At 41.5% G+C, this 24,351-nt stretch overlaps 1 protein-coding gene across 7 annotated transcripts in view; it reads left to right on the forward strand.

The window, feature by feature from the left end:
• The window catches only part of LOC144510161 (RNA-binding motif, single-stranded-interacting protein 3), a 1,322,231-nt gene extending 1,313,514 nt beyond the window's left edge, over positions 1-8,717 (forward strand). For 4 of the 7 annotated variants that reach the window (XM_078239576.1, XM_078239587.1, XM_078239613.1 and 1 more), the window contains 3 exons: positions 2,149-2,229; positions 5,975-6,102; positions 8,087-8,717. In XM_078239576.1, coding sequence (XP_078095702.1) covers positions 2,149-2,229; positions 5,975-6,102; positions 8,087-8,093 — 216 coding nt within the window. In that variant the 3' untranslated portion in view covers positions 8,094-8,717. Of the gene's footprint in view, positions 1-2,148; positions 2,230-2,978; positions 3,018-5,974; positions 6,103-8,086 lie in introns of all 7 variants that reach the window. The other 3 variants (XM_078239604.1, XM_078239595.1, XM_078239620.1) reach the window with 1 other exon arrangement.
• Positions 8,718-24,351: the final 15,634 nt, after the last annotated feature.

Here is a 24,351-nt window from a genome sequence, read left to right on the forward strand (position 1 = left end):
TGCCTCCAGGATTAACCCAGCTGCAGGGTTTGTTATTAGGCAGGAAGCATGACAGGTGAACCTGTGGGCATGGCCCCTGAGAGCCACGTACATGACCTTGCTTCAAAACCTCTTTCCGCACCCGCCCCCCCTTCCCATGACCCACGCCACAAAACCACTCCCCACGGCATCCCACCCTGCAAAACCACTCCACATATTACTCATCTGTACCCTAGGGACTCCGTGGGTATCCTTCCATAGCAGCCACATTCTCCTTAGTGGTGCTACTGTGTGCAGGAGCTGACAACGTGTTTTCCATCATTCATGGAACATGGGCGTCGCTGGCTGGCCAGCATTAATCTCTGCTTGGCTAGCAACTCTCACTAAATGGGACTTCTTTCCCCAGGAACTTGATTCTAAGGAAGGCCTGCTGGTGGCCCTGCTACTGCCTGCCTGGCAAGTGGTTCTGTGGGTCTTCCTGAAAAGAGGCATTGTGGGTCTCTCGTCAGGAGAGACCCCGAAGAATTCTCTGCCTGAGAATTATTTTTTACATAATGGGTTCTTATGATCTGGAATGCACTGCCTGAAAGGATGGTGGAAGCAGATTCACTAATAATTTTGAAAAGGAGTTGGATAAATAATTGAATGGTGAATATTTTGCGAGGTGAGGAGTGGGGCTATAAAATCTCTGTAGAGCCCGGTTACTTTTAAAAAGAAATTAGAAGTTCCAGTTAATAGCTTGAAAGGATGACATGACAGGATTTAACATTTTAAGACTTTTACTATAACAAAAGACTAAATGTAATATTGACTAAACATTATCTTTGTAGCTAACTTATACTTTAAAGCACAAAGCATTCCCCTTTCCCTTTTTAGCACAACTGAAAACACATATTAGAGATATACCTTACACTGTCCTTTAAGAAGGCATTCAATTTTCCCGGAACCAATCCAAGGTGATCCTTGTCTCCCAAAGGTTAACTTCTGTTTTTTTTCCTTTCTCAGCCTGAGAACTTTTAATCTCAGAACTTCGTCACAGGTTTTTTCCCCCAGAAATTCCCCCTCTAGTGCAAGCTAGATGAATCTTCCAGCCTCGTTTTAATTCCTCATGAACTCTATAACTATATTTTAAGAAGGTAATAATATGGCCCCTTGTTTTGCAAGAGTCCATATCAAAAGATGCTGTTGTTTTTTAAAGTTTAATTATTTAAGTGCCATCGGGATTTATGGGTGCTACCAAGCGTACTCACACCATCCCTGCTTCTTGATACATTGCTTTGATGCATTAAAATGATCAAAGAATGATCCCTGCACATCTTCAGTAAATGTGTTCTAACCTTAACACATTAAAATGCTGAAAGACAAGAGATTTATGTAAAGGTGTTGGGGAAGGTTTTGGGGTGAGGGGGGCTGGTCGTGGAGAAGATTGCTTTGGGGCATGTTATATAGAACAAAACCATAACAAAAACACAGCCATGCTTTCACTGCAAAGAGGAAATCAAGGTAACACAAAACCTTAATTTCTAGGGGGATATTTCAGTAAATCAAACAGCAAAAAGGAGAGCCAAAATTGCAAAATAGAATAGTTACAAATAAAGAGGGAGAAAATAAAAGGAGCAATCGTGTGATGGCAAGCAGATTGAAAGTGTTCACTTTTTATTTTGAGTTGAAGTTGTGTCTTAAGTGCATATTTAATGTTACAGTAACAAATTAATATTACAATAGCTTGTTTGATTGCATAGTATTTCGGAAGAGAAGCAAAACTAATTCGCCCAAGAAACCGTGAATTTGCCGACAAACCAAGAGTTAAATTCTTCTGCTTCAGCTGGTCTGTGCGGTGACATTGTGGAATGATGAGGCTCGAAAGACTTAGCCTGTGTCATCTGTCTTTTGCAAACGTACTTCGGACCCGCGACACTGCAGTGGAGGCAGAATTTCGAATTAATGTCCAGAGATTTACGAAGCTTCTCAGAAAACTGTGGGATTACTTGGGTAAAATTTGCAGAACAGAAAGCGCTGTGTCCAAGCTGTTTAGTTATCTTGGGTTCTAACGTATTCTTTTCCCATTCGCCTTTTACCTCATGATTGACTATTGACTTCTTACACTGTACTGTACTGTGCTTTATCATTCTTTAGAAAAAAGACTCTAGTAATCCTCTTTTTTTGCAGTACATGACTGCTGCAGCACCTATGCAAGGGACCTACATTCCCCAGTACACTCCTGTGCCTCCAGCAGCTGTCCCTGTTGAAGTGAGTATCTGGACCCTCCTCTGCATGGCTGAGTTGTGCAGTTTTATTTTTTACCAAGCACTTTAGATTCATAATTGTTAATAAGCTTTTTAAAATCCTAAAATTAGGCACCAAATCTAACCCATACTGATGAGTTGAAAGATTTTTAGTTTGTTGTCTGAGGATCCTATTTGAAATGGGTTTGAGCAGTTTTAACCTAACTCTCGGTGGATATGAGCCACTTAATTGGCAATCTCACTCGGAAAGGTCAAGGGATGGTTGGTGTGTGGACTGGAAATTGTTACGGATGCAGTGAGGAGTACTCTTCTCAAGTTGACGATCAGACACATTGGGCGGAATTTTCTGGCCCTTCCCGCAGGCGGGATCTTCCGGTCCCGTCGATAGCGGCCCCCAGCTGCAGCAGGTTCCCCAGCAGCGGAAGGGGGTGGGCCGCACAAAACCCCGTAGACATCAGTGGGACCGGAAGATCCCCCCCGCTGGCCAATGGTGGGCTGCCTCTGCCACTGGAAAACATGCCACGGGGCAGGGGAGGGGGGGAGGCGGAAAATTCCACCCGGAGTTGTGGTAGGATAGCGAAGGCTCTACTCTCTGTTGAGTCACGTGTGTGCCTATAATGCTGACACTGTTCACTTCAGTCTCCAGCAATTATCCCCATCTGATAAAAATCAAAATAAAGCTCAGACATTTGTTCTCCTTCATGAAAATATGTTATTCCATTTTTGAAAGTAACTTTTCTTCGCCTTCTTTAGGTTCACTTTGATTTGTGCACTATACCCTGGGCTGACTGGGTGAGCTTCACTCTCTCTCTTTCTCTCTCTCTCTCTTTCTTTCCCCTCTCCCTCCATCTCAGCTTTCTATCTCTATCTTTTTTTTGCTGCTGAAAGGCTACAGGAGTAACCTGTATGATTTGCTGTCTGGTATTCTCTCTGTCCCTATGAGTAGCTCCACCCAGCTGCCCCCCTGCCCTCCCCCATCAGCATCAGCAATGGTGACTACCATGTAAAATCCGATCCTATGACATGTGAAAAGTCCGTCTACTGGATTGCTGGCTACCACACACACATTTTTAATGAAATTATTTATTTGGCATTCCTTAACTTTTTAAAATATTTTTATGACTGACAAGATTTGGAAGTCACTGTGAGAACGAACACACCTTGTTCGGTTGGAGAGTTTTCTGAGCAGATTAAACTGAGCCAAAACTGACTTCAAAGTCGAGCTCCAGCTCTCTTTCTATAAACCAAACTGTTTCTTGATCATGAATTTCCCTTTCACCAGCACAGTGTCAATACCATCGGATGCAGCAACCTTTGAAGCTGTGATTTGTCTTAACCAGGCACACCTCCCCCTTACATAATTCTGCTCCACCCGTCCCTCTGAGACACCTTTGACTTCTGGACTCTCCCACCAAAGGGCCTCATCCTGTCACTACTGGTATTGTACCAGTGGAAGGTGAGAAAGTAGGAGCATGAGAAGGCCATTCAGCCCATCGAGCTTCTTCTGTCATTCAATACAATCATGGCTGACCATTCACTTCAATGCCTTTTCCCCCACACTGTTCTGATATCCCTTTATGTCGTTGGTATTTAGAAATCCCTCAATCTCGGCAGTAAACATTTTCAAGGGCTGAGCTTCCACAGCCCTCTGGGTAGAAAATTCCAATGATTTATCACCCTTGGAGTGAAAAACATTCTCCGCATCTTAGCCCTAAGTGACTTACCCCTTATTTTGAAATTGTGTCCATTGGTTCTAGCTTCCCCAACCAGGGAGAACATCTCACCTGCATCTACTCTGTCTATCCTTTAAAGTATTTTGTAGATTTCAATGAGATCACCTCTCAGTCTTCGAAACTTTAGAGAATATAGGCCCAGTTTCCCAAATCTCTCTTCATAGGACAGTCCCGCCATCCCGGGAACAAGTCAGGTGAACCTTCACCGCACTCCCTTTATGGCAATAATATCTTTCCTAAGGTAAGGGCACTAAAACTGCACAGTACTCCGGTTGGTCTAACCAAGGTTTGGGGGCCATGCATACCTGGGTCAGTGACCTGGTGGGGAATGCTCCTCCTACGTGGGCAGCTCATGCCCATTGGCAGCAATGCCTGGCCACAATGAACACCCCTCACCTACCCTTTAAACTGACCCCCCCCCCCCCCCCCCCCCCCCCTCACCACCACCATCCCTCCCTCTCCCTTGCTGGGAGCTCCCTGACTGGCCCTGGTGATTCTATCTCACCTGCCTTTCCTTCAGGGCTCTTAACTACAATACTGAAGCCTGGGCCTAGACAGTGCCAGCAGTTGCCACTGTTCCTTGTGGAACTTCCAGTAGTAGATTGCTGCCGGCCTTCGGGTGGCCAGCTGCTGTCAGAGGTGGGACATCCGCCCTGAAGTTGGTGAGGACCCTGTCGCCAACCAGGTAAGTGCCTGATTGGCGTCAACTCAGGTCCAGGGTTGGGGACTGGAAGGGCTGCAGTGGATCGCCACGGGCTCTCTAGCAGGTGGCAGGGTCCATCCCCGTGATTATTAAATTCCACCTGTTATGTTCGTTAGCCCTAGAAATGCAAAAGTTGTTTGCATCAAATCATTTAAAGATGTGGTTTAACACACTCAGATTCCTTATTCTGTCCTGCTCAATATGCTTGAGTCTTAAACCATGTCGGTACTTCTCATTGTGATTTTTTTTTTCCACTTCCCTCATGACCAAATCTGATGTCTTTCTTAGTAAGATTGCCTGCTTAAAGAAATGTCAGTATGTATTCCGAATTTGTGCTGTGGTCCTGTCCTTCCTAGAAGTTGGTAGAAAGTGCCTTAACTCATTTCATTTAGGACCCTAAGAACCGACAGAGTGGCAAAATTTAATCTTACAAGACATGACTCTATTTAAGCCAAGGTTTGAAAAGGACATTGTTCTAAGCTAGCATGCAGTTGATTTCTTTTTATTCGAAACAGTCATACTTTTAAAATAGTTTTCTAATATTGTGTTTTTCTGCTTATGTTTAACCAAATAAAGTAACTCACAAATATACCGAAACCTTTCTCAAATACCACTGCCAACGTGCTGTCCATTGGCAAATAGATCAGAAAAATATGATTATAATTGTTTAAAAGTAGCCCTGAACAATATATTAATGGGACTTTATTCAGGTTTTATACTTAGTTTGAGAAAAAATTGATGCATTAGAAAGTACAAAGTACACCAATCAATACAATTCCTGGAATTCAGCTATTCTGTAACCCTGATGAAGGAAAAAAGTTATATTCTTCTAGAACATGAGGAATGAGAGATGACACCATTCTGAATTGTAAAATAACAGAAAAAGGAACAGAGAAAATGAAAGCCGATAAATGTTTTACACCAGTTAATTCATTTAGTAAGACCAGAGTTTTGTTTCAAAGAATCCTGTTACGTTACTTTTGCAGGAAGGTGCAAGAGTTCGGAGCCTGAATCATTGGAAAATAAGCTAATGATTTAAAGAGTTAGGAGCTAGAATCAAGAAATGTCCACAGCAGAGATCAACTGAACAGATTGAGAGAATTTTGATTTTGGAAATGAGAGAGATGTTAATTCTGCTCTCACCCATTTTCAGTCTAATTAGCTCCATTCAGCTGTGGGGGGGAGCAGAAAGCTGTTTTCCAAAAATTGCTGATGGTGGTTTTCTTTCACTGTAACAGTGTGTGGTGAACTGTCATCACCCTCATGGAGGTGAGTCAAGGCATCATATGATTTTGCTTCCTTCTTAACCTCAGGGTGTCGTTGCTGATACCTCCCCACAGACGGTCGCACCTTCATCACAGGAAGCCAGTGGCCAACAACAACAGATACCAGTGGAAACGACCAATGATCATGCACCTACCTATTCTTACCAACAAGCTAAGTAAGTGATTGGGTACATAGACAATGAGAGCAGCAAAGGATAATAGGGAGACATAAGATGAGATTTTCCCAGAAATCAGCAAAGGCTCCCAACGGGCAGAAAAAGCAACATTGAAAGCCGTCGATGGCAATGGCAGCTTTCTCCACCATATAGTCCGAGACCTAAAAACAAAACTTCAAGGATCAGGTCCCACAACGTATAGCGGGCCGTCCTGCCAGCAACTTAGAAACGTGAGAATTGGAGCACCATTTTTAAAGGCCACCCAGCACATAGCAACCAAACCAGTTAACCCTGTAACCACCGCCCCTCAACCCCAGGAACCCTCTTTATCCTCCCTCTGCCACACAGCACTACCCAGGAGCATCTTGACACTGACTGGACACTGCCAGAGGGTGCCACAGCACTGCCAGGGCAGTACCTGGGAATGACCCTCTCTTTCATCCCCGCCACCACCCCCGAGTGCTGCACTCACCTCAGCTCCTCTGGGAGGTCTGCTTGCCAGGTGCATGCCATCTGAGACCAGCTGGGCTTCACGCAGTTCTCCATCACACCACATGGATGTATTTTTTGTTTAGAAGGGATGATACTGGTCTATGCAAATGATAATTAGACGGTAATATATTCAAATGAGGTTCCCGATGTTGAACATCACTGACAGGGGGATGGGGCAATTGCGTCATGTGTTTACACCAACGTAAAACATGACTTCGCACTCTCACAATATTTTCCACTCCCATCACCGAACCCACCTGATGTGAACACGAATGGAAAATCCCAGCCATAGGATTAAGAACTGAATGAATGCTTGGAGAGGTGATCTTGTTCACATTGTGACTGACCCCTGATACATCATTTCCCCAATAATCTACAGTGATGTCATCACTTTGCAGCTGTCAAAATAAGCTGAATCATGATCAGCGGACAGTCATTGCAAAGCATAAGCAGTACATTTTATACTCAAACCTGAGGCTTTTCCCCCTTAAAATCAATAAACATCACCCTCAAAGTCTCTGAGTTGGTTTGACATTCAAGCGTCATCAATTAATGAACTTGAATTGGCTCAATTCACATGGATAACTAGGTTTAAGTTGGTTCTCACTCAAGAAGCCACTTTGCTCTGTTCCTCATGTTTTTATTCCTTTCACAAACCAGAAATACTTCAAAAGCAAGGAATCTGATTCTGATTGTCCCTGTCCTAAGACACACTTGCCTCACCATTGTTCTGATAAATGAAGCAATTATTTTGAAGCTCAGCTTTGAAGCCTGGATCAGTGCTCAATGGGTGCCATGTGGTGTATTGAACCAAAGGGACAAGAATGGTTACATTTTCAGTTGCTGCATTTTGTGTTAAATTAGTTGAGCCAGCTTAGACAGTGGTAGAAACTCTACAATTGGACTTGGTGACCCTAAGGGCGAGTGGAAGGAACTGGCCAGGACTCATGCTGACCATTTATCGTTGGCATCTGCCATTTCTAAATCTGGATCATAGAATCCTTATAGTAGAGACCCGGCCCGTCGAGTCTGCACCAGCTCTCCACAAGAGCATCCCACCCAGGGCCTCCCCTCCATCCTATCCCTGTAACCCTGTGCATTTCCCATGGCTAATCCACCTAACCTACACATCTTTGGACTGTGGGAGGAAAGCGGAGCACCCAGAGGGGAGAACGTGCAAACTCCACACAGTCACCCAAGGCTGGAATTGAACCCAAGTCCCTGGCGCTGTGAGGCTGTGCCATTGTGGATACTGGATGAATACAGAATACCCCACTAGTGCAGCTGGCTCATGTAGAACATTTCCCCAAGATAAACCAATGTGTTCAAGGAAAGAATTTTTTTAATTGTGCATGTCTTATTTTGTAATCTGCCCTGAAATGATTTTGTCTGTGTTGAGGGACGAATGCTGGGTTTCGTAAATAGGACACCATTTTTTCCTGTACCCGTGTGTGGCATCAAACATTCTTTTCTTTTTTTCTATTTTCCACAGACAGTAAACAGGACTGAAAACAGGAATCATGAGCTGAAAATTGCCTTGAACCAGGAAACTTCAGTGAATATGAAGGTGGCTTCCAGTTTGCACAGGCGTCGAATGAATGCTTTTTATTTCCTACCTTACCTGACAAAAAAAAAGTGTTTTTATGTGCTGTGCAAATGGTTCAGTGATGTAGTCTGACAGTTTAATTTTGCTATAAAAGCTTATTTTTAAAAGAGAAAGTAAATCCCATAAAAGGGAATTGTTTTGACTTTTCATTCAGATGAACAGGTAAAATATAAATGATTTGTATGTTCAGATAGACTTAGAACTGTAAGACTGACAAGTTTGGAAGAGGAAGGAAGCTGCAGTGTTTTAGGAAAGTTTAATGGTCTTCCTCTGATATTAAGCTACTCTTTTTTTCATGTCTTTTATTAATTTGTAGGTTTTTCAGAAACGTTTAGCTAAGATTTATCTTGACTCTTAATTGCCTTAATTTTGAAGACGTCAGGCTCTCAAAGCCAGCTGTCAACATTGCGTTAGAAATTCTAGATTGAAATTATGTGCTTGGACCAAGTGGTTGGTGCAAGAATTTGATAAAAGCTTAACTTTATAGGGAGGTAAATGCTAATAAGCTGTACAGGTTAAAACAAACAAAAAAAACAAAAAAAAATGTGCTTGTCTTCTTTTGCAGAAGAACATGGTTTTATTGATAAAGAACAAGGACAACTGACAAAATCTAAAAAAATTGCTGAGACTTTTAATGAATTTTGTCTTAAAGCAGTGGAAACTGACAACTTGCAGAAGGCTGAAGCGTTTTGCGATTTTGAAAAAAAAAGTGACTGCATTGTACAGAATGCAGTTTATCGCTTAAGGCAGATTGTTTTATTTACAAAGCATAATTGCTAGCAGCAGAATTAGTGCTTTATATTTGCAATCTTTTTTATTAGCTTAAAATGTTTTTAGTCTGCTTTGCTTGTCACCTTGCAGATGCAAGCTAAAGAGTAAAAGGTGCGAACTAGATAGATAGGAGCTTATGGTTAAAACGAAATCAAAGCAAAAGCAATAGATTGAAGAAATTGTGGACAATTTCTGTAGTCTTTAATTTTCATAGTTGTGGATCAAATGCAGCCTAAGGATGGCCTATTTTATACCAAAGATGAAGTGACACCCTAAAGCAGTCAAGAAGCTAGAGATTTTTTCTGTTGTTTTTTAAATCTTTATTTGACCTACATGGCCGGACCAGTTCTTACTTTACTTTCTTTAAACTTTTCTTCCACTGGTTACTCTCTAATAACTCATACACAGTAAGAATGTTTATCTAAAAAATTATTGGTGGTGCACTGGTATTGAGGGGTGGGGGGCGGGGGGAGGGAAGAAATCCATGTACATCGAAAGAAGGATTAATTCTGTAAAATATCGATTTTTTTTTTCTGTCCTGACTTTGGCCTTAACGTGTTTGTAAATGTGCATTATGTGTTTACCTTTGCAAAGTGTATTACTTTTTCAGTCTTCCTTCATACTTTCTGCATCTGGATAGCTCATTTATCTACCTCAGTCTATGCCATCTCCTAGTGTGCTGAGCAGCTGTTATCCAGCATTTTGCAAAGCTTCAATATTTCCTCCCCTATTTTTTTTAAAATGTGCCCAGCGTTTCTTGTGTGCAGATTGCCTCAACAGGACATTGATGAGATGTACAGGTACACATCAGGTCATTAACAGTCTAGAAATAGTTGCTGTATGCCCAGACTTGAGAGATTTTATTAATTAATCCTGCACGCAATGGTGGCAGGAAAGACAGCCACTGCCCCAGTGACTAGCCACTTTTATACTCTACTAAGATCGAAACCTGATATTAAAATGTTCAAATATGCTTTCTTTGTAAGTCAAAGGAATGACTTTGTGCTGGAGCTATATTGATAGTATGTGTACTGTCAAGTCAAGCAGATCATAGACTCCATTTGGGGGTCCAGACAAGAAATGACACCATTTTAGTGGTGGAAAAAAAATGTCTCTGTGTCTTTGATATTTGTCTGTGTTGTAGCACAACACAAATATACTGTGCAAAATACAGAGCTGTGTTTCCCATTCTGAAAGGTAAATATTGCTACTGCAACATGCCACTGCTGTCATTTAGTACCACAGTCATTCATTTCATGGCCATGTTCCTATGGAATGTTGTGGGAAAGAAGAAAGGGAACAATATTGGGTAAAGGCTGGTTCTGATTATTAACAATCTAAATGTGATAGATTTATATTAAAAAAATGACCCTTTCCCTTCTGATTTCGAGAAATGAAAGATATTGCTGACAATCAGGGACTACAAGGAGGGGGAGAAAATCAGGAGGGCAAGGGTTTGAAGTGTTGGCATTTGTGATTAATGTACTTGAAATTAAGTTTAGGACATATCAACCAATGAACATAACCAAAAGAAAGTGTCCTGTAATGACCAATAAGCAATTCACCTCCTCTCTAAAGACACAATTAATGTGGCAGCTCTCACCACAGCTCTGAAATACTGTTCGTGGGACTGTATATTTTTGTGTCAGCCTATCCAAGATGGATTTCAATCATATTTCTAATTCAATTTATGTTATGTACATTTTAAACCAGAGCTCAGTCTCTTCAGAATGCCCAGAGAGTAATTTCTCAGAAAAGCCACTTTCAAATGTCTCATTTTTTTATGGCTACTTGAATAGTGTCCAGTTTTTTTTAATTGTGTACATTACAAAGCCCTGTTGTTTAAGCCTAATTCAATTAATATTTTTTCAAACTTCTTGTAAGATATTTGGAAAGTAAATATTATATATTTTTGTTTTAATAATTCCCAACATTTAAACAACAAAAATGAGACTACGGGGATGAAATTGGACCTTGTTTTACCCATTTCTTGCCAAAGTATAATTTTTGCAGGGCTACATTAAGCACTGTATTGGCTCGGGTAATATTAAAGCTTTCCTGGCAGCCACCTCAAACTGGCACTAGGTCCCTTGCACATACTAATGAGATGCCAAATGTCTGTTTTAAAGAACCCTCTCCAAAATTGGTCAGATTCCAAGCAGATCATAAGCCAGCACACTGTGCTCAATTCAACTATTCCATCATGATATTAAATAAAAGCAAAATACTGCAGCTGCTGGAACTCTGAAATAAAAACAGAAAATGCTGGCTAAACCGAGCAAGTCTGGCAGCATCTGTAGAGAGAAACAGATTTTTCGGGCTGAAATGCTACCTCTGTTTTTCTTTACAGATGCTGCCAGACCTGCTGTGTTTATCTAGCATTTTCTGTTATATATTATAAACTATTCCATCCTTGGCCTAACCAACACTCCTTCAAGTGAACTGCAGGAGGTCAACACTAGATAGAACCGATTAGCTCCTCAGTAATTTTGTAGGCTGCAACCAGTCCAGACTTGGGCCCTTCTTGTTTATGAACCCTTCCCCTAATCAGGATTACCAGAGAGCTACTATTGCTGGCCCAGATTGGTGCAGTAAGCTGCCTCAATAGGCCGAACAAGCTCCCACAGCTCACCTATTATTTAAAAGAGGTCTGAGCTACAATATAAAACAATCCCTGGGCTTCCGGCTTATGGCTCGTGCTGAGGACATGCTGAACATCCCAGGCCCGAATACAGGCATAGACAAATTTCTCCCCATAAATTTGAAAAAGGTAATGTTTAATATTTCAAAGGTCTGTAATTTTGTTTTCATGGAAATCACATAAGTCTTGTGTAGAATTTGTGCAGATGTAGAAGTGTATATCTTATTTTCACGATAGGAATTGGATTCTTAATTCTCCCATTTTCTGATACCCATAATGAATGACTGAGCTTACCGGAACCTCGCACTGCGTCACTGAAATATGCAGGACTAAATTACATACCTGTTCAGAACAACGTGAACTCCTAAACAAATGTGGTTTTGTTGACAAGAGATTAGAAGTTGAAGCTTTGGGAGTTGGTCCTTTCTTTTCTGTGTTTATCCAATGGCCTTTCTTACCATTATTAATCAAACTGACAAGGATGTAATTGTAACCTAATGAAATGGAATGAGTGCAATATACAACTTATTTTTTAAAAAATCCCCTCAATGAGTTGCTCTGAGGACCACAATCATGTACCATTTCCTTCCGGAGAGACAAACCTGCTCAAGGAATGAGTTAGAATTCATCTCTATTGAACAGTGAGTCCTTGGCAATCTACTTTCCAATCATTTTAACCAATGATCCATAATAGATGTGGCTCCGCCGAGTTTAATTGTCCCAAAGTGTACATTTCTAGGTAGAAGGATCACCTTTTGATATTGACGTTTAAGATACACAACTGATGCATCACCTCTGTTCACTACCTGTGAATCAAGGTCATTGCTTGAGGAGTAGTCCCAATGGTGGCCTATTTAGACAGGTCTATACTGTATATATTAATACAGTATTAGCGATTCCCTTTTTTAAAAAAAAAATCATTGGCTTTTGGTGAACCAGAGTGGTACTTTTGTTTGAATTTCCAAATATGGACATGTGATATATCATAGTGCTGCTAACCAATCATGAAATTTTATTTTAAAGTGTGTGCGTATATGTGTGTATGCAAGAGAGACACTATTGCCTTTCTGAGGCACTTCAAAGCACTTATCCCTGAATTTGTATCTAATTAGTATAGAGATATTTGTATTGTTATTGGTATCCTTGTTTTTCATCAATGTAAAGAGAATACAAATCACAAAAAAGGAATGCTAATAAGAAACTATATTGCTTTAAACAATTTGCACACAAGACATGCACATCAAAATTAGCTTTAAACTTTTTGTTTGCTCTGGCAGTTCCTATCCAGTGTTATCATGGGGTCATTTTCTGCTAACGAACCTCCAGTTGCAGTGTCAATGTTACATCCACAGAAAGCTATAAGTAGCAAAATACTAACATTTCTGAAGGGAAACTCCCGTCCAAGTTGCCTTTTAGTTAATAACCGAAGTGCCCAGTGATCTGTTTTCAAACCACAGAGAACAATATTTGACTGATACAAATATGGTCTCGGGTTTGGGCTTGACCTTTGGCTCGAAGAACCTTAAGCCAGACTTCTGTGATTCTGCCCAGGCTCAGGGTTTAGTCCTTTGAAACATTTCAAAATTGACTCGGCATGTTTGACAGAAATGAGAGACTCCCAAGAAGGCTCACGTTTCTTTAACAAAGGATGTGGTGAATAACTGGAATGTGAAAAATTCACTTCCTATTGTGGGTGTAATATCAACACTGAGTATCATGCTGTGGCATCAGATTACTGGAGAAGGTCCCAGTTTGAAATCCTTCAAGAGGGTACATTGACATACCAGTTGATAACCAAGCTACATTATTATGTGCAGATGTTGAGATTGCTCTGTGTATCAATTCAGATCTATGCTGCTTTGTTCAGACACAAAGGTTTTCATCATTTATAACCTCACAGAATAAATGTTTTTCGGTCTTTTTTTAGTTTGTCAGACACAGTTCAGTCCAAAACAACATTTAACCTTTGAGTTCGATGGATTTTTTAAAAAAGTGATGGCATTTCTACAGAACAGTTCCAACAAAATCCGTTGCTTGGTCTAAATCTAAATTCAAAGTGGCATGTCTTTGTTTTGAATGTAACAAATGGATGGCATTATTTGGCTCAAGTACAAATAATGGGTCATTGTTGTTTGGTCATTCATTGTCAAACATTGAGCGAATTTCTCAATATCATTCATGGGGAAATTAATGCAACATATGTCCTTCAGAAAGAATCTTAACAGCGATGAAGCTACAAATATTGTCCTAAATTGAAAGTCAAAAATAATTTGATCGGCAAAATAAAATATGTCAGGATGACCAAGAAATAGGGAAAATAACTTTCTGCAGAAGCAAGCGACAGTGATGTCCTATTTCAGAGCCACCATCGGTGTAAGTGAGTGCCCCATAGCCCATGGACATTTAAGCCAAACAAAACAGAAAGATTACCGGTAATCAAACATTCAATGTCCAACTAGCGTATTTTAATATTGCCTCTTACCATGTAGGGGGAAAAAAAACTATAGAACTTGGAGGGTTAAATGCCATTTCCTTCTGTCTGATACTACTTTTTTTCATTTGTTACAAACCTGCACAGGGAAACTCTGTAACCTGGTCTTGGACCGGGATTGTTTCACCAGTCATTAAATTATGAAACTTTTTTTTTAATTTATGAAGACCTTATTTTGTACAGTTCTTTTCATTTAAGAAAAACTCATAGAGATGTCTATAAGATCAAGAAAGTTAATTTTTTAAATTTGTGTTTCAGTTGTGCCACAGACATGCTAGGCATCACTTTGTCTGGCTGTTCTTTCATTATCTGTTTGCTCCTGGAGATTTATGTAGATCAGTGGATGTTAGGTTTAAAATTCTGTTTTCTTTGAAGAAGCTTTCAATAAAAAAGAAATCTTGAAAAAAAATCCTGTTTGTATGCGTGCTTTTGTTGTCATGCTACGGGAGGTTGTACACTGAACCCTTGCAATAGTTAAATATTTTAGTTTGTAATGTCACCCTTTAGGATTCTGGCTGGTTGGATCCTGGTATGCCTGTGCTTTTATCAGTCTACATGCTCATATAGTGGCCTCAAGTTTCATTCAGTCCTGAGATTGAACTTTTCATTTCCATTAGGTCTGCTGCTAACATATTCCATCTTTTTTAAAGTAAAGTGTATTTATTAGTCACAAGTAAGGCTTATATTAACACTGCAATGAGGTTACTGTGAAATTCCCCTAGTTGCCACACTCCGGCACCTGTTCGGGTCAATGCACCTAACCAGCACATCTTTCAGATAGTGGGAGGAAACAGGAGCACCCGGAGGAAACCCACACAAACACGGGGAGAACGTGCAAACTCCACACAGACAGTGACCCAAGCCAGAAATTGAACCTGGGTCCCTGGCGCTGTGAGGCAGCAGTGCTCACCACTGTGCCACCGTGCCACCCCTGAGGTTTCTGGAATCTCAAATGATTTAAGTCACTAGTATTCTCCAACCAAAATCCCAATGTATCTTGAGGATTGATTTCTGATTTGTAAACTGCTATCCTCATTTACTGCTACTTGTTATTAATGCAGTGCAACATGTTTGCGTCCATCCATCAAACAGACAAACCTGTTTCAAGCTCTTACAACCCTATTCCTCTTCCACACAACCAATCCTTGTCAAACTCAAGTTGTGGCTCTGTGCTGAACAAATTGATTTAGGGAACCTTCTATTATTGATCTACATGTGTGGTTTGTATCGGGCAGACCATTCCATAACACTTCTCACGCAAAAAATACTTGAAAATCTCAGCAAGTCTGACAGCATCTGTGGAGAGAGAATAGAGCTTATGTTTCAAGTCTGGATGACCCTTTGTCAGAGCTATAAACAAAGCCCCCCCCATCCTCCCACCAACACCTCACTAGGGCCATCTGCCACATTTCACAGGTTGTCTTTTGACACTCTGCACCTTTGTTCTGTCACTTACACATTCCAATCTCTTAATGGACACTATTAGCACCATTCTAGCCTTTACTTTGTCTTTAGCTCTGATGCATGGGGACACAACCACCTGCAGGTTTCCTTCCCAGTTACTCACCATCCTGACTTGGAACTGTATCACTGTCACTTTATTGTCACTGGGTCAAAATCCTTGAACTCCCTTCATAACAGCACTGAGTATTTCTGTACCACATGGATTGCACATGTTTAAGATGATGGGCGGAATTTTACGGCCTCACTCATTCCGAAACTGTAAAATCCTGCCCGGGGTCGACAGAACTTTCCATTGTCCGCTCCACACCCGCTCCGATTCCCATGGCGGGCAGGGCGGTAAAAGTTTGGCCGCTATCTCACCATTGCCTTCTCAAGGGCAATTAGGTACGGGCAGTAAATGCTGGCCTTGCCAGCAAAACCCACATCCTCCAAACAAATAGGTAAAAGAATGAAAAGCAGGAACACTCCTTCGAGTTCTAGCCAACATGATTTCTCAATTAACAACACTGAAGCTGAATAATTAGCTATTTATATCACTTTGTGCCTGTGGGACTTCACTGTGTCCAGATTGGCTGCCACGTACATAATGTTGACTGCACTTCAAAAGCAATTCAATTGTTTCAGAACAATTTGAGACACACAAATGATGTGAAAGATGTTACAGAAATGCAAGGTCTTTTTACCGAAGAAAATTTTGAACCATTCAATACTTGATGTTAGATAAGCAAGTCAATGGTATAGGATAAAAGACAATAGTGATGGAGATGTGACAGGTCATTTATATTATCGAAAAATAACCTTATTGGATCAGCCAAGATTCATTGTCTTATGCAATGTGTGTTACAAAAAAAGCTTTATTTTGTACCGATTTCCTTCGCATTTATTCTGTCACTGAGAAGGTACAAATTCTGAATATGTTATTAAAGAAGCCCAGGGAATCTTTTGAATCCAAATAGAAATATATTCATTTAGCTACAACTTACAAAACAGTCAAACTAGCAGGATCCAGTGCCCAACAGAGAATTATTAAGGTTTTCTTGACAGGTAAACTCCTGTGGGCAGCACAGTAGTGCTGTGGATAGCACTGCTGCCTCACAGCACCAGAGATCCAGCTTCAATACCAGCCTTGGCTGTCTGTGTGGAGTTTGCACTTTCTCCCCTTGTCTGCATGGGTTTGCTCCAGGAGCTCTGGTTTCCTCCCGCAGTCCAAAGATGTGTAGGTTAGATGGATTAGCCATGGGAAATGTGTGTGGTTACAGCGGCGGGATAAGGGATAAGGCGGCAGAGAGGGCGTGGGTAAGATACTATGACAGAAAGTTGATGGAGGCCGAACGGCCTCTTCTACACTGTGGAGATTCTGTGATTCTATGATTCAACATCAGCAACATGATTGAAGAATCCAAATCTCCTTTTCTGCTTCGTTTCTTCGTGACTAAATCTAAACTCTGTGTGTCGTAAAAAATGTAGTAACCTGATAGTTACTACATAGAATTACATAGAATCTACAGAAACAGACCAATCAGCCCAACTGTGCTGCCATTTATGCTCTACATGAGGGCTCCTCCTCTCCCTCTTCATCTTATCCAATTGGAATGTCCTCTGTCCTTTTCTCCCTCAATTATCTATCTACCTTCTCTTTGTGATGTTGGGATGGTAACCCAGAGGTTAATGAGTTCAAATCCCACCATCGAAGGTTATGGAATTAGTCCAAAAAAATCTGGCAATTTGTGGGCTGTGTTGCATTATCTATGCTAGATTTTTGTTATGGCTTATTAATATCCTTCAAGAAACGATGCTACATCTGTCTGGCTACATGTGGTTAAAGTCCCACATTACATCGTTCACTCTTACTGCCTTCAGTGCAACAAGCGATGGGCAATAAATACTGCTTTGTCAATGTCACTTATGTCTCAATTGTAACATTGTGGAAATATGCACTCTATTTAAAAGAAAAGTATGTGAACATGAGGCTTGGATGAAATGTGAACCATTGCACTTTGAATGGTGATGTATTCAAAATATTCCACTTTGTCTTTGAAAGTAGCTCAATTGACAACTCTGTCTTCTGAAACTCTGATAAATACAATGAGTTGTTGAACATATAAACATACGAATTAGGAGTAGGCCACTTGGCCCCTCAAGCCTGTTCTGCCATTCAATAAGATCACAGCTGATTTGATTGTAACCTCAACTCGACATTCCAACCTACCCCCGATAACCTTTTGTCACCTTGCTTATCAAGAATTTATCCACCTCTGCCATAAAAATATTCAAAGACCCTGCTTCCACTGCCAATCATAGAATCCCTACTGTACAGAAGGAGGCCATTCGGCCCATCAAGTGTGTACTGACCACAATCCCACCCAGGCCCTATTCCCGTAACCCTCATTTACCCTGCTAATGCCCATGATAGAAGGGTCAATTTAAGCATAGCCAATCAACCTAACCCCCACATCTTTGGACTGTGGGAGGAAACCCACACAGACATGGGGAGAATGTGCAAACTCCACACAGACAGTCACCCGAGGCTGGAATTGGACCTGGGTCCCCAGCACTGTGAGGCAGCAGTGCTAACCACTCTGCCACCATGTCGCCCATATCTTTTGAGGAAGATAATTCAAAGGATTCATTACATTTTGTCTCCTCATCTCTCTTTTTTTTAACAGTGACCCCTACTTCTAGATTCTCTCACACGAGGAAGCATCCTTTCCACATAGTGGTATTGTCACTGAACAAGTAAACGAAGGACCCAGAATAGTGCTCTGGGGACCAGGATTCAAATCCCACAATGGCAGAAGATGAAATTTGAATTCAATAAAAATTTGGAATTAAAAATCTAATGATGACCATGAAACCATTGTTGATTGTTATAAAGATCCATTGGGTTCACTGCTTCCCTTTAGAGAAGGAAATCTGCTGTCCTTACCTGGTTTAGCCTACATGTGACTCCAGATCTACAGCTGACTCTTAAATTGCCTCGCAAGCCACTCAGTTCAAGAGCAATTAGGGATTGGCAATAAGTGCTGGCCCAGCCAGTGACAACCATATCCCATAAATAACTTTTTAAAAAATCCACCCTGTTAAGACCCATCAGGCTCTTATATATTTCAGTCAAGTTGCCTCTTACTCATCGAAACTCAATCAAATACAAGCCGAGCTTGTCCAACCTTTCCTCATCAGACAACTCACCTGTTCCAGGCATTAGTCTAGTAAACCTTTGAACTGCCTCCAATGCATTAACATCCTTCCTTAAATAAGGAGACCAACGCAGTACACAGTACTCCAGGTGTGGTCTCACATGTATAACTGAAGTATAACCTCCCGACTTGTGTATTCAATTCCCCTTGCAATAAATGATAACATTTTATCAGCTTCCTTACTTACTTGCTGTGGCTGCAGTCTAATGTTTTGCGAATCGTGCACTGAGACACCCAGATCCCTCTACATCTCAGAGCTCTGCAATCTCTCACCATTTATATCATAGAATCATAGAATCCCTACAGTGCAGAAGGAGGCCATTCGGCCCATCGAGTCTGCACCGACCACAATCCCACCCAGGCCCTACCCCCACATATTTTACCCGCTAATCCCTCTAACCTACGCATTCCAGGACACTAAGGGCAATTTTTAGCATGGCCAATCAACCTAACCCGCACATCTTTGGATCTTTATATAATATGCTTTTTTATTCTTCATTCCAAAAATGAAAATGTTACTTTTTCCCACATTATGCTCCATTTGCCAACCTTTGCCAGTACAATTAATCTATCTCCTGCCTATCTTTGTGTCATCAGTAAATTTACCAGCAATACCTTCAGTCACTTTATCCAAGTCATTTAGAACAAAGAACAAAGAACAATACAGCACAGTAACAGGCCCTTTGGCCCTCCAAGCCCGCGCCGCTCCCTGGTCCAAACTAGACCATTCTTTTGTATCCCCCCATTCCCACTCCGTTCATGTGGCTATCTAGATAAGTCTTAAATGTTCCCAGTGTGTCCGCCTCCACCACCTTGCCCGGCAGCACATTCCAGGCCCCCACCACCCTCTGTGTAAAATATGTCCTTCTGATATCCGTGTTAAACCTCCCCCCCTCACCTTGAACCTATGACCCCTCGTGAACGTCACCACCGACCTGGGAAAAAGCTTCCCACCGTTCACCCTATCTATGCCTTTCATAATTTTATACACCTCTATTAGGTCTCCCCTCATCCTCCGTCTTTCCAGTGAGAACAACCCCAGTTTACCCAATCTCTCCTCATAACTAAGCCCCTCCATGAATTTACATGAATTGTAAACAGTTGAGATCCCAGTACTGATCCCTATGGCCCACCACTCGTTACATCTTGCCAAACAGAAAATGATCAATTTATGCCTACTTTCCATGCCAATAAGTAACTCCCTACAACATGAACTTTCATTTTCCACAATAATCTTTGATGTGGCACCTTATTGAATGCCTTCTGGAAATTTAAGTACAGTACGTCCACCTGTTTCCCTTTATCCACAGCACGTTACTTCTTCAAAGAACTCCAATAAGTTGGTTAATTGTGATTTTGTTTTCATAAAACCATGTTGATTCTGCCTGATTACCTTAAATTTATTAAAGTGCTCTGCTACAACTTCTTTAATAATAGCTTCTAACATTTTCCCAATTCAAATGTTAAACTAACTGATCTGTAGTTTCCTCTTTCTGACACCCTCCCTTTTTGAATAAAAGGGTTCAATTTACTATTTTTCAATCTAATGGAACCTTAGCGCATTTTAGAAAATTAATACTAGCACTTCAACTATCTCACTAGCCACTTCTTTTAAGATCCTAGGATGAAGTCTATCAGGACCTTGGGACTTGTCATCCCACAGGTCCAACAATTAGCTCAGTACCACTTCCATGGTGATTATAAATTTTCTTGAGTTTCTTCTTTCCTTCCAATTCCTGATTTACAGCTATTTCTGGTGAAGACCAATGCAAAATGCCTGTTCAATTCATTTGCCGTTTCCTTGTTTTCCATTATCAATTCTCCAGACTCACTTTCTATGGGACCAATGCACATTTTGTTAACTATTTTCTTTATAAGTATCTATAGAAACTCTTATTATCTGTTTTTATATTTCTAACTAGCTTTCTCTCTTACCCTATCTTTCCCTCCTAATTAATGATTCTTTTCTAATTTTATATTCTGTCCAATCTTCTGACCTGTCACCCATCCTTGCACAATTATCTGCTTTTTCTTTAAGGTTGTTATCACCTTTAACTTTTTTAGTTAACCACGGATATGTCTGCCCTCAGGAACTTTTCTTTCTCTTTGGAATGTATCTATTCTGAAATATCCCTTTAACTGACTGTCACTGCATCTCCATTGACCTATCCCTTCACCTAATTTTCAAGATCACTTCAGTTAGCTTTGCTTTCATGCCCCCATAATTAACTTATTTAAGTTTAAAATACAAGTCTTGGACCCACTCTTTTTCCCTCAAATTGAATGTAAAATTCAATCATATTATCATTGTTGCTACCTAGGGGCATCTTCACTATAAGGTTATTAATTAATCCTATCTTGTTGCACAGTACCAGGCCTAGTGTATCCTACTCCCTGGTTGGGACCCAAAATGTACTGTTCTAAGAAACTGTCCTAAAAACATTCTATGAACTCCTCATCTCGGTTACCTTTGCCCACCTGATTTTCCCAGTCTATATGTAGATTAAAATATCTCATGATTCTCACTATACCTGTCTGACAAGCTCCCATTATTCCTTCCTTTATACTCTGTCCTACTGTGTAGATTCTGTTATAGCACTTCCACAAGTGAATTCTTGCCTTCATAATTTCTCATCTCTAATGGTTATGGACTGTCTACATGTCTACATTCTGGTTGCCTGAGTTAAGTCATCCTTCTCTACAGTGCTAATACTATCAGTAATTATGAGAGCCACCCTCCACCTTTTCCTTGCTTCCTAGCCTTCCTAAATATCACTTACCCTTCAATATTCAGTCCATGTCATCCTGTAGTGGCTATCAAATTATTTATTTATTTCTATTTGAGCTATCAGCTCATCTGCTTTGTTACAAATGCTATGTGCATTCAGATACAGAGCTTTTAGTTTTGTCTCTTGATTATTTTTCTACCTCTAACCACATCTGATGATTTATTCTTAGAGTTGTACTCTCTATCCCTTCCTGTCACAGTCCTTTTATCATTTCCAGTATTAATACTTTTCTCTCTTGCCTTTTTTCTACTCTTTGATTTACCACACTTGATCTCTTGCCCCCACTATTTAGTTTAAAACCCTCTCTACTTTTCTAGTTATACAGTTCACTAGAACACTGGCCCCAGTATGGTTCAGGAGTAGACTGTCCCAAAGGTACAGCCCTAACATCCTGCAGTACTGGTGCTAGTGCCACACAAACCAGAACTCACTTCTACCACACAGTCTTTGAGCCACACATTCATTTCTCTCATCTTATTTGCCCAGTGCCAATTTATGTGGCTCAGGTAATAATGAAAAGATTAAACCCCCTGCCCATGCAACCAACTCCCCCAACCACCACAGAACTCCTCTACCCCCCACAGAACTTGGCCGCACCACTGAATGCCCCCCCACCATGGAACTCTCTGCCGTCATGGAACTATCCAGCACCTCTCCCAAGGAACCCACACACTGCCCTCGTCAGTGCTTGGGTGATGCTGGGGCCAGTGCCTGAGCAGTGTCAGGGCTGTTCCAGAGGCATTGCCCTGACAGTGCCAGTGTACTGTCCAGGCAAGACCCTCTCTCCCCACTGCAGGTTGTAATCACCTGTATGCCTCCAGTGGATTCAGATTGCCAGGTGCACATTGCGGAGTCCTATTTTGATTCAAAATAAAATTTACTACATTTACATTCCTGCTACTACATTGCTCTGATAACAAAAACATTGTATTCAATTGCATTATCCCTTAAAAACACAATAATTGGAATTTAAAGTTCCATTTCAAACAGTGCACAACCATTTGAAGCTGTCAACCAAACTGTGGAATGGTAGGCATCCTACTGTGTTAATGGACAGTTTTGAAATCAATCAGGCAGCACTAATCCAGTAATGGCAACCCTAATACTTGTGTCAACAGACAAAGTGAAATAGCAAACAATCATTTATTTAACAGTCCAGGCAGTTTTTCAAAAGGTTAAAATGCAGGAGTTTTATTAATGTTTCGATAGTTTGACAGCTCCCTTTGACATTGCATCTTGACACTTTTGACAACTGTTTTTGACACGTCGGCCGGAACTCTACCATCTCGCCCGCCAGGGTCAGGCGAAGGTCCGACAACATAAATCTCCATTGACCTCAGGTGGGAATTTCCGGTCTCACCCAGGCAAGGCTGTAAAATCCCACTCTAGCTTTTGATCATTCATCTTGACGTTCCTGAGAATTGTTTTTGACAGTTCTACTGTGTTTATGCACTTTTTACACACATCCACGCATACTTTTAGGAATAACATAGGGCACCTGACCTCTTCCAAAGGGCACCTGACCTCTCCCAAAGAGGAACCCGACCTCTTCCAAGATGTCACAATGCCGTATTCAAAGGAATACCTCAATCCTCCAAAAGAGCTCCCTGACAATCCCTGACGATTCTCAAACTTCAGACCCGCTCATACCAGGTTATAGCTGTTCACATCGAGTTTCAGCAACATCTCACACCAAGATTACACATGGGCACTGACTATGTGACACACACATGTATGAAACCCGATTCAGGCCCATTCATGCCCCCAGTGAAAACAGCAGGTGTAGTAACTCGAAGCAACACAATGTGGCAAGTAACAAACTAATGGATTTATTGATTGAGAAGAGCTATATACAATGAAAGGTTTAAAAGCACAACTATACAGATCTACTCCTGACAATGCCCTGACTCCAACAGCAGCCTCCAGCCCTGGGGGTGGGTGCTCTTGCTCCCAATAGGCCCACCTTCACGCACTCGCGCTCCATTGGTTCTGGCCCGGTCGCGTGGTCCAAAAAAGGATCACCAATTAAAGGGCCGTGCTTCCTTCCCCCGCTAACCTCTTGCATTAACTATGGTAAAACAAAACAGTTAACACATAGGCAGGCAAACAACAATATTACAGGAGGGACACCAGTTCCTAATGGCAGGAGACTTCCGGACCCTTGTAGAACGCTGGAACTCTGTCAGGGCTTCTTCAGCAGCCAATGACACAGATGGAGCAGACGTGCTAACTACCTCTGGAGCTAGGCCCCTGCCGGCCTCTTCCTCTGTCTCAGCCACCGAAGGTAGAGGTGGCCATTGCCTCACCACAGGCATCCGAATCTCCAGCTCAGAGGTTGGTATATACGAATTGGATGCTGGGCACACTTGCTTGTCTCCTGAAGCTGGCTCTATCCTCTTGCGTAAGTGGTCAACAACAGCCCTGTGCCTCCACCATATATGAGATCGGCCCCGTCTTCTCCACAACTCTCCCTGGCACTCAGGCAGATCCACCACCAAAATCCCTTGCCAAAATGAGATCGTCCACATGAAACGATCTGTCCCCTTCCTGAGAGTCATGATACTCTTTCTGAGAGGCTTGCCTAGCCTCCAACCTCCCTGACAAATTTGGGAACAGCAAGTCCAAACAGGTATGCTGGCACCAACCCATTAGCAATTCTGCAGGCATCATGCCAGTGGTGGCACCAGGTGTAGTGTTGTAGGACAGCGAAAAACTGGCTAATCACAAAGGTAACAGTCTATGAGCCTACTTCTTTGCAGAAGCCCTAAATGTCTGCACGACTTGTTCCATCAGCCCCT

The sequence above is a fragment of the Mustelus asterias genome, chromosome 2, assembly GCF_964213995.1.
Source record: "Mustelus asterias chromosome 2, sMusAst1.hap1.1, whole genome shotgun sequence".
Classification (NCBI taxonomy): Eukaryota; Metazoa; Chordata; class Chondrichthyes; order Carcharhiniformes; family Triakidae; genus Mustelus; species Mustelus asterias.